We start from the raw sequence: 10,000 nt of genomic DNA on the forward strand, positions 1-10,000 counted from the left end.
GTAGAAACTTCTGCTAGTATCATGTGCAGGAGACGAGTGTGAATGAAGTCTTAACCCTTTACTGCTCACTTTACGCACTATAAATGAATTCTTCTTGTGCTTTCGTCTCGCATTCAATCCGTGTCAAAGCATCTGCCAAATGTGCTAAAACCGGTCCGTGTGTGAAGATGGACCTGATGTCTGAGACGATGCATGTTTTAGTCTGTCATGTGATACTCATACACACCGTGTCCACATTTCCTCCAAAGCCAGAGATATTTCACTGCAGCAGTCTGATGCACCAGATCTCTCAAATCAAAGACTTCCAGATGAAAATCAGACTCGATTGGTCAAGACAACACTCGCAGTTTACACGTTCATATGGTGGATCTCCAAGAGATCATTACCAGTCATCTCATTTGCAGGTGTTCTTCTCTTTCTCTTCCTGGAGACTCCCCAGCACTCCCTGATCCTTCAGACACCGTCATCTCATCAAGTGCTCTGCTTCTCGTTTAAAGAGTGGCAGACTGCCAACTAGCAACTAGTTCAGTGTGTCTGCCTCATTGTTCTGATCTGAAGTCTGTGTGTCCTAAACCAGCTCTCTGTGTCCGTGCAGAATCAAGCTCCGAGTACACGAGGGCTATTCTACAAGCCTTGATATCTGATAAAAACGTTCTGTATTTTCAGTTGTTAATCGATTGTGTTTCTTGTGTTTGAAGGAACTGGCTGAAGCTCAGCGGTTGTTCACCAAATTAGAGTCGTCAGAGAGGAAGTTTCAGTCGCTGGTGCATTATGGGATGGGTAGAGTTTACCTGAAGGAGAACAGGTGAGTGTGTTGATCTGAATGCTGCCAGACTGCATGCTGAATGTCTTTGACATCATTTCCTGTCTGTGTTTGTGTTGTAGATTTACTAAAGCTCTGGAGTGCTTCACTAACGCACAGCTGATGATCCAGAGACACATCACACCTGGAAAACTCACCTGGCCAACCACGAAAACTACAGTAGAGGAAACACAGCCGGCCTGTCTGAAGGTGTGTGTGAGTGAGATAATGTCCCAGAATATTCTGGCTTTAACCCCCTTCTAATCCCCCTGAATATGTGTGTGCTCTTTCCAGTCTGTTCACATGTACCCAATCTAAATCTGGATGAACCGACAGTAAAGCGCATGCTGCTATTTTACAAAGAGGAACAAATCACATAGATGCAAATTCCTCTCCTTTTAGAGATCAAAATAGGTCTCCTATGAGAGTGTTTTTATGAGGAGAGAAAGGGCAAGACTAGGCTTAAGGCTAGTCCCAGACTAAAATGCATGTATGAGTTATCAACTGAAAATCTCCTGCTCTGACATATCTTAAAATATATCAATTTCGTTACCTGTAGTTTTCTTTGAAGACATTTTTAATAAAAGCTGCTTAAATATCTTAATTTACAGGGGTCTAGGCTTGGCGTAAGCTAAGCCCCATCTGTCAAACCAGGCCATAATGTTATATTTATACAGTGAGTGCTGTAGCGATTGTCTGGGTTTCTTCTGCGAGGTGTATTTGGAGTTTCTCTGGTCTTCAGATGGAGATTTACTGCTGATCACAGAACCCTGCTTCACTGAAAGATACACATGGTTTCATTTCAATTATCATGCAGCCCTGGAGCATTCTTCACCTTCTTTCCCTTTACCTGTTTGCATCTCTCGTATCACAATGATTGTGCAGATGCTGAACCCATAGTAACCCCGAATAGTCCTTGAGACTTGACATGCTGATGTGTTTCCATTCAAAACAATCGAATATAAAACTGCTGTTAAAGCAAACCCACATGGACTGAAAGCAACAAAACTTCTCTTGTATGATTGTGTGTCTGTGGTGCTGATATGAACCGTTTCTGTCCTGAAGGAACATCTGGAGAACTTCATAGAGGTGTGTAAGTTTCCTCCTAAAGCAGACGCGGTCTGCCGCTATCAGCACTGCCTCTCTCATACGGTGGAGATCTACTTCAGCGATCCAGACTTTAAGGTGAGTGTGTGGAGCTGGATCTGCTGTCTGATGGCTCTGACGATCTGTAACGAGTGTGTGCTGTTTCAGGGCTTCATCCAGCTGATCTGCTGTCAGAGCTGCAGAGTCCAGTTTCATACGAGCTGCTGGAAGAAGCTCAAAACACTTTCCTTCTCTGATAAGAGTGACAAGGTCAGACACACACACACACACACACGTGAGAGGAACCTGAGGATGGCACAGTCGCTCACTGCTCTGTGTTTACTGCAGGATTTTCTAAAAGATTCGTGTTTTACGCCAGACTGTGGAGGTCAGGTCTGTCACATTGTAATATACGGCTCGACGGGGCTGATAAAGTGTGAGGTGAGATGTGCACACACACACAGACACGCACACACACACACACACAGCCACGTTGCTTACTAAGATTCTCCTTCTCTTTCAGTTTAAAACATGTATTCCTAAAATCAAACCTGTTGGACGATTGAGAATCAAGCAGCAATGTACAAGGTGAGGTTTAACACATACACATCGTGTTTCATTCTTGAGCTGCATCTGTCGCCGGTGCTGATTTCTCTCTGTACCTCCACAGTATTAAGAAGTTGAGGTCTAAAAATGAACGAAAGCTTCGGCGGAAACAGCATCAGTTGGCGACACATTCTGCCTGTGAAGAGCGAAAGAGCGTAACGGCTGCAGACGACCCTAAAGACCCCACGGCAGAGAGAGGTGTCCACATACAGATCTGTTTAATAATGCTTATGAAGATCTGAAAACATGTACAGGACTTCAAGCCCAGGGTGTAGTTTAGTAGAGACACTGAGATGTCCCTGTTGATATCCAGCCACTAGGATAGTCCCCATGAATGCCAAAATTAAACGTACACCATTGTTTCAAGGTCTAGAAACCGCATTTTCAAACAAGATGAAAACAGTTGCTTATCAAATAAGAAATATCTTGATTTTTGGTTCATTTTAAAGGAATGAATGTTCTGTGATAATTTTCTCGCCCTCCAGTAGATCAGACCTGTTTGAGTTTGTTTCTTCTGTTGAAAACAAGGGTATGTTGTGTAACGGTACAGTAGCTGCTGACTTGAGAAGCGCTGTTCATAACTCTTCTCTGTTCTTATCGTTCCTGCAGAGACACCCAGAGACTGTATTTATATGGACCGTGTTTTACATCAAATTCATGATAACAAAGCACTATTTAAAGAAGAGTCAGTGAATATTTCTTGTATTTTGGATCATCTGCGGCCGTGGCTGGATTTATTTGAGAGTAAAGGACATGAGAGTGTGTTAAACAGCCGAAGAGAGCCTGGAGCTCTGTGGGAGCTGGTGGATCTTCTGCTGGAGTCCAGAAACCGGGTCTGGGCTCGAGTCTTTATCCAAACGCTCGGCTTGATGCTTCATATCAAACCCAGACTGCAGCTTTGGGCTCAGCAGCTCGATAATGCTGGTGTGTTTCAGTCACACTGCTCTTCACATCCACGCACTAAACATGGCTGTTTCCAGAGCTGAATATGGTCAGTCTGATGTGTGTAAAGCTCATATTTTCTGTGGTCAGGTCTGAAAGCTGCGGAGTCGTTCGTCAGTCGTTACAGCTCTCTTCTGGAGGAGTTGGACCTGAAGCCTCTTCTCACCTTCACACCGCTGCAGGAGACGCTCATCCACACATTCGGCACCGTTCCGCAGTTATTTGACCGTGATGGTTTAACTGTAATGGAGTATTTAAGACAGGCTCCGGCTAAAGAAAAGCGTCTGTTTATTTGGACTCTAGAGTCGAATCGAGAGCGCTATCACTCCTGTCACTTCATTCTCGATCAATATTTTGAAGACGGTACGTAAGTCAGAACAAGTGTTTTATATGAGCGGGGAGTTTATGTAAATAACTTTGTTTTTCTTTAGATGCTGTTTGTTTAGTCATTAAAAAGACGGATGATGAAGAGCACATGGTAAGAGACGCGTCCTGAAGTGTTTGTTTCTGAAGCGTTTCGTCGGAGTTTGAGAAGATGACTCTCTCTCTCTGTGTGTGTGTGTGTGTGTGTGTGTGTGTGTGTGTGTTTCAGAGCTCAGTATTTAAGAGTAAAAACAGGCATCGTAAGAAGAAGCAGAAGGAGTTGAAGGTGAGTGTGGTCCGTGCCGCGGCGCAGGACCGGTGTGCTTGATGCTCATCTGTGTGTCTGTGTGTTTCAGTCTGTGTTTGTGCTGTCTGGGATGAGAGGTGGACATTCCCGGGATGAGGAGGATGAGGAAGACGAGCTGTTCTCTGAGGAAGACTCTCTGTGAGTTCAGTCGAGCCGTTGTTCATTATGTATGTGAAGAAGCGAGTCAGTTTGGGTGACGGGGTGTGTGGTGTTCCAGGATGTTCCTGAATAGCATGGATCCGTTCAGCGTTCCCGAACACCTGCGAGGACAGCTGGAGGAGTTTGAGGAGCAGTACTCGGGATCATCAGACCGGAGCCATTACCAGAGAATCCTGGACAATAACCCTGACCCCACTAAAGAGAGTTTATACGAGTGCGTCTGTGCTGTACACAAACAGATTCAGTATTCCTCAATCAATTAAATCAGAGAGATGCAAACTCAGAGTAAGATGCAAACCTGTAATTAAATGTCAAATACAAATCCCATTTCATTAACCTGCTGACCTTCAATGATCCGATTCAACGAAACTGAGCAAAATTGGCTTTAGATAGACATAACACGTTTGTTTGAGCGGCGTCCTGTACGGTACAGAATCACCCTTTCCTTCAGCCTGCAGACTCATTCATTTCACTCTTGGTTTGAAACCGCTTTTACATCTGTGAAAAACTGCTTTTTATATTTTATAAACAAGCAAGCCCAGGCGAGGGGAAAAAAGCAATGTAATGCGTAACTCTGTAATCGCTTTTGTCTGTCAGTTATTTTGCTCAGATCCTGGAGGAGCACGGTCCTCTGTGTGCGTCTGACCCGCTGATGATGGGCGAGCTGGAGAACTTTCCTCCGGAGGCGCAGCAGAAGATCTCAGACGCCGGAGGACTCGAGTCCTTCCTGCTGGAGTCTCTGCGCTTCGTCATGATGGAGCAGCTGATCGGCCTGATGAAGCACGCCGTGTCTCTGACAGACCTCAACCCCTCGGCTAAAGAGTTCTGGCCTCTCACAGACTCTCTGAGCTTCACTGCATCTCACCTCAGCCTCCCTGATGATGATCAACAGAAGCCGGTGTCCTCAGATGCGTTCCTGCTCCTCCCCGACCCGTACGCCTTCGACTGTCCCGTCTCAGATCTGCAGGAACACACACCGGCGTCTGAGCAGAGACGGGACAAACACACGGCCGTGTGTGTGCGGGTAAGATGAGACACATGATGGGAATGTCATCAGGATGAGTGCCGTCTCTGACCCCGACTCTGTCTTTCAGGATTTGGCCGAGCATACAGACGTCTCCATTAACACAGAGCCATACGTGTGCTTCGAGAGGAACAGCGTGAGTGAATGTCATGATGTGTCTGTTACACGTTCTCCAGTAGAACCAGAACTGATACTGATTCCTGTATGTTCATTAACGTAACGTCTGTGTTTGTTCAGGGTGACATGCTCCAGACGGAGAAGCAGAGGCGGCAGCTGTTGAAGGAGATCCAGCAGATGAAGGAGGATCATGAAGCCGTGCAGCAGAGGAGAGCCGAGGACATCTCAGCGCTTCAGGAGGAAACCCAGAAGATCACTCTGAGGATGCAGGTAGAGAACCATCCGTGGAGATGTTCTGAAGCGGTCGTGTGCTTCAGACGTGTGTGTGACTGTGCTTGTGTTCAGATCGCCGGCACCGAGCTCAGCATGTTCCAGCAGAAACTAGAGGAGGTGGTGAGGAAAGACCAGCAGGAGAAGAAGGAGAACCAGGAGACGCTCAAGACACTGAAGACGGAGATCAGAGACCTGGCAGATTTACACGAGAGGTCAGACGCACAGCCAACATCAGTTAGATACGCAGAGGACACACACACACACACACACACACACGCACAGATCAATGCTGTTTCACTGCTGAATGAAGCTGTGTGTTCCTCTAGTCACACCAGAGACATCAGTGTGAAGAAGAAAGAGTACGAGGCAGAGCTGGAGCGATTCCTGGATGTCAGGTGAGTCTGAACACCTGCTGTCATCTTACACATATTAAACAAGCTTTGGGGACGTAGTGGTGAACGCTTTACTTTTTAATGGTGGTTTTAAATTATATTTTTATAGAAAGTGTTTCAGAATATTACCGTTGTTACTGTATTTTTGGTCAACAAATTGCATTTAAATGGTAATTAGGCCTGTCACTACAACAAATGAATATAATCTGAATAAACCCTTCCATAACACGCAGCACAACTCTTATGTCCACATGCTTACAGTACATTCACATGATATATACAACTGCATCATGACCGAATGAAGCTGCTCTGAATCAGTGTGTACTAGAACATGTGCTAGATCACTAAAACTGACGTGTGTGTGTGTGTGCTGCAGTAACCAGTGTGCGTCTGAGCGTCTGAGTCTGGAGGAGGAGATCAAGCGCTTCAGAGACGCGTGTGTGAAGGCCCAGAGGAGATCTCTGATGGCTCAGGTGAGTCTTCCAGCCGTGTGTAGAGGATGTGTTCCTGGACCCGCAGTGACGCCTGTGTGTGTGTGTGTGTGTGTGTGCTTCAGCTGTGTGTCCTGCAGAGCAGACGTGAGCGAGCGCTGAGGCGGCTCCGGATGAGCGTCTCTGAAGGGAAGATGGTGATCAAACACCTGACGGAGGCCTCGCACAGGTACGGCTTGCTCAGATTTACACCTGATGTAAGGATGTGTGATGCGCATCGTCTGCCATGTCATAATTGTGGTTTATTTGTTGTTATCGAGTATATCACCCAAACCAAACCCTCCTACAGAGCGCATCATGTACTGTGTTCTTTCACTGGAAGATTCTAGGGCTGAAAAGATTCCGCAGTAACCAAAATCAGTCTGTTTACTGTAAACATGGAACACTGTTTCCCCACCGACCGTTATTACTGACACACAACCCGATAGACACCATCTATGCTAAATTCTGTGATATTAGCCATTTCAGTACTATTCAGGGCAGATAGGGCGCAGGGATATTTAAAACTAAATCAATATGGTAGCTAGTTATGTTTTGTGTAAGACTAGGCATGTTGATTGTCTCATTCTCTCTGTGACACACACACACACACACAGTTATGCATAAAAATACCACAGAAAGTTAATCAAATTCACACACCGTGCCAGTTTTCAACTCTAAAAATCAGCATGATTATAAATCATCAATCAAACTTGCATATCAGCAGATCAAATAAATAAATATTTTCTCCACTGTATCTATTCAAAGTTTGAGCTATAAAGATCATAGTGGACAATAACTTACATAGGAAAGATGTAATGTATTTTATATTTTTTAGACACTTTTGTTTAGACAAAGATTGACAATGTTTTAGTTCAACATGCCATGGGAAGTCCGTCCAGTGGAATATCTGAAGGCCATGTAGCATTTGTTATAAGACTAGCCTAGTAATCATTACCAGGCCAATAATGACTTTTTTCTTTTTTAATTAATCAATATAGCATTTGTGATGGAGAAACCACCGCCTGCACATTTAGATCCAATAGCTGCTCCAGCTGTAGGCTAATCTAACTCTACTGGGAAACCCCATTCCCTTAATAGATTATTTAATATAAACTCTACAAGAAGTTAGACTAAATTATGCACATTAAATTCTAGTAAAGGTGGTTATGAGTTTAAAAAGATTTTAATAAATGATAGCGCTCCTCTTTTCTCTCATCTCTCTTTAGTTTATTTTCCTCTTTTCGATGCTGTTGCCATTGTGCTGAGAACTGCTCCGTTCAGTTCGTACGTGAAGTAGTGCTTTTAAAAGAATTTAATTAATAGCCTGATTCAAGGTTTCCATTAACCATGGTATAACCCCCCCCCACACACACACACACACACACACACACACTGACTTCAGGAGTCCTTCAGATATCTGCACGATAACACACTCAGAGAAACATCATCTGATTACCATTCTCAGTAAACCCCAGAAATGATGTAAGTTCCTCCAGTATCTCACAGCTGTAAATGTTAACTGTGCTGCAGTTTCCCCTCCGGAGCGCTGTCAGTCATAGACGACTGGAAGAAACACGTGTGTCACGCTGAAGACCAGATCCACAGGACGCAGGTGAGCTTCCTTCTGTTCCCTGTGTGTGTGTGTGTGTGTGAGAGAGAGTGTGTGTGTGTCTGCGTCTGCGAGTGTGTGTGTGTGTGTGTCTGCGTCTGCGAGTGTGTGTGTGTGTGTGTCTGCGTCTGCGAGTGTGTGTGTGTGTGTGTCTGCGTCTGCGAGTGTGTGTGTGTGTGTGTGTGTGTCTGCGAGGGTGTGTCTGCGAGGGTGTGTCTGCGAGGGTGTGTCTGCGAGTGTGTGTCTGCGAGTGTGTGTCTGCGAGTGTGTGTCTGCGAGTGTGTGTCTGCGAGTGTGTGTCTGCGAGTGTGTGTCTGCGAGTGTGTGTCTGCGACTGTGTGTCTGCGAGTGTGTGTCTGCGAGTGTGTGTCTGCGAGTGTGTGTCTGCGAGTGTGTGTCTGCGAGTGTGTGTCTGCGAGTGTGTGTCTGCGAGTGTGTGTCTGCGAGTGTGTGTCTGCGAGTGTGTGTCTGCGAGTGTGTGTCTGCGAGTGTGTGTCTGCGAGTGTGTGTCTGCGTGTGTCTGCGAGTGTGTGTGTGCGTGTGTCTGCGAGTGTGTGTGTGCGTGTGTCTGCGAGTGTGTGTGTGTGTGTGTGTCTGCGAGTGTGTGTGTGTGTCTGCGAGTGTGTGTGTGTGAGTGTGTCTGCGAGTGTGTGTGTGTGTGTGTGTCTGCGAGTGTGTGTGTGTGTGTGTGTCTGCGAGTGTGAGTGTGTGAGTGTGTGTGAGAGTGTGTGTGTGTGTGTCTGCGAGTGTGTGTGTGTGTGTGTGTGTGTCTGCGAGTGTGTGTGTGTGTGTGTGTGTGTCTGCGAGTGTGTGTCTGCGAGTGTGTGTGTCTGCGAGTGTGTGTCTGCGAGTGTGTGTGTGTGTCTGCGAGTGTGTGTGTGTGTCTGCGAGTGTGTGTGTGTGTCTGCGAGTGTGTGTGTGTGTCTGCGAGTGTGTGTGTGTGTGTGTGTGTGTGTCTGCGAGTGTGTGTGTGTGTGTGTGTGTGTGTGTGTGTGTCTGCGAGTGTGTGTGTGTGAGTGTGTGTGTGTGTGTGAGTGAGAGTGTGAGAGTGTGTGTGTGTGTGTGTGTCTGCGAGTGTGTGTGTGTGTGTCTGCGAGTGTGTGTGTGTGTGTGTGTGTGTGTGTCTGCGAGTGTGTGTGTGTGTGTGTGTGTGTGTCTGCGAGTGTGTGTGTGTGTGTGTGTGTGTGTGTCTGCGAGTGTGTGTGTGTGTGTGTGTGTCTGCGAGTGTGTGTCTGCGAGTGTGTGTCTGCGAGTGTGTGTGTGTGTCTGCGAGTGTGTGTGTGTGTGTGTGTGTCTGCGAGTGTGTGTGTGTGAGTGTCTGCGAGTGTGTGTGTGTGAGTGTGAGAGTGTGTCTGTGAGTGTGAGAGTGTGTCTGTGAGTGTGCGAGTGTGTGTGTGTGCGAGTGTGTGTGTGTGCGAGTGTGTGTGTGTGCGAGTGTGTGTGTGTGCGAGTGTGTGTGTCTGCGAGTGTGTGTGTCTGCGAGTGTGTGTGTCTGCGAGTGTGTGTGTCTGCGAGTGTGTGTGTGTGTGTGTCTGTGAGTGTGTGTGTGTCTGTGAGTGTGTGTCTGCGAGTGTGTGTGTGTGTCTGCGAGTGTGTGTGTGTGTCTGCGAGTGTGTGTGTGTGTCTGCGAGTGTGTGTGTGTGTCTGCGAGTGTCTGCGAGTGTGAGAGTGTGTGTGTCTGCGAGTGTGAGAGTGTGTGTGTCTGCGAGTGTGAGAGTGTGTGTGTCTGCGAGTGTGAGAGTGTGTGTGTCTGCGAGTGTGTATGTGTGTGTGTGTCTGCGAGTGTGTGTGTGTCTGCGAGTGTGTGTGTGTCTGCGAGTGTGTGTGTGTGTGTCTGCGAGTGTGTG

At 46.7% G+C, this 10,000-nt stretch overlaps 1 protein-coding gene across 1 annotated transcript in view; it reads left to right on the forward strand.

Annotated features, from left to right (window-relative positions):
• Nucleotides 1–10,000, forward strand: part of ttc3 (tetratricopeptide repeat domain 3) — a 29,261-nt gene that overhangs the window by 9,048 nt on the left and 10,213 nt on the right. Inside the window, exons 20-40 of the mRNA XM_059539393.1 lie at nucleotides 699–805; nucleotides 886–1,012; nucleotides 1,868–1,987; nucleotides 2,057–2,158; nucleotides 2,237–2,329; nucleotides 2,412–2,476; nucleotides 2,559–2,692; nucleotides 3,104–3,418; nucleotides 3,527–3,799; nucleotides 3,868–3,914; nucleotides 4,029–4,085; nucleotides 4,156–4,244; nucleotides 4,324–4,479; nucleotides 4,863–5,289; nucleotides 5,360–5,425; nucleotides 5,527–5,676; nucleotides 5,752–5,891; nucleotides 6,006–6,074; nucleotides 6,448–6,544; nucleotides 6,628–6,731; nucleotides 8,075–8,156. Coding sequence (XP_059395376.1) covers nucleotides 699–805; nucleotides 886–1,012; nucleotides 1,868–1,987; nucleotides 2,057–2,158; nucleotides 2,237–2,329; nucleotides 2,412–2,476; nucleotides 2,559–2,692; nucleotides 3,104–3,418; nucleotides 3,527–3,799; nucleotides 3,868–3,914; nucleotides 4,029–4,085; nucleotides 4,156–4,244; nucleotides 4,324–4,479; nucleotides 4,863–5,289; nucleotides 5,360–5,425; nucleotides 5,527–5,676; nucleotides 5,752–5,891; nucleotides 6,006–6,074; nucleotides 6,448–6,544; nucleotides 6,628–6,731; nucleotides 8,075–8,156 — 2,820 coding nt within the window. The remainder of the gene's footprint in view (nucleotides 1–698; nucleotides 806–885; nucleotides 1,013–1,867; nucleotides 1,988–2,056; nucleotides 2,159–2,236; nucleotides 2,330–2,411; nucleotides 2,477–2,558; nucleotides 2,693–3,103; nucleotides 3,419–3,526; nucleotides 3,800–3,867; nucleotides 3,915–4,028; nucleotides 4,086–4,155; nucleotides 4,245–4,323; nucleotides 4,480–4,862; nucleotides 5,290–5,359; nucleotides 5,426–5,526; nucleotides 5,677–5,751; nucleotides 5,892–6,005; nucleotides 6,075–6,447; nucleotides 6,545–6,627; nucleotides 6,732–8,074; nucleotides 8,157–10,000) is intronic.

The sequence above is a fragment of the Carassius carassius genome, chromosome 45 (genome assembly GCF_963082965.1).
Source record: "Carassius carassius chromosome 45, fCarCar2.1, whole genome shotgun sequence".
NCBI classification, from domain to species: domain Eukaryota; kingdom Metazoa; phylum Chordata; class Actinopteri; order Cypriniformes; family Cyprinidae; genus Carassius; species Carassius carassius.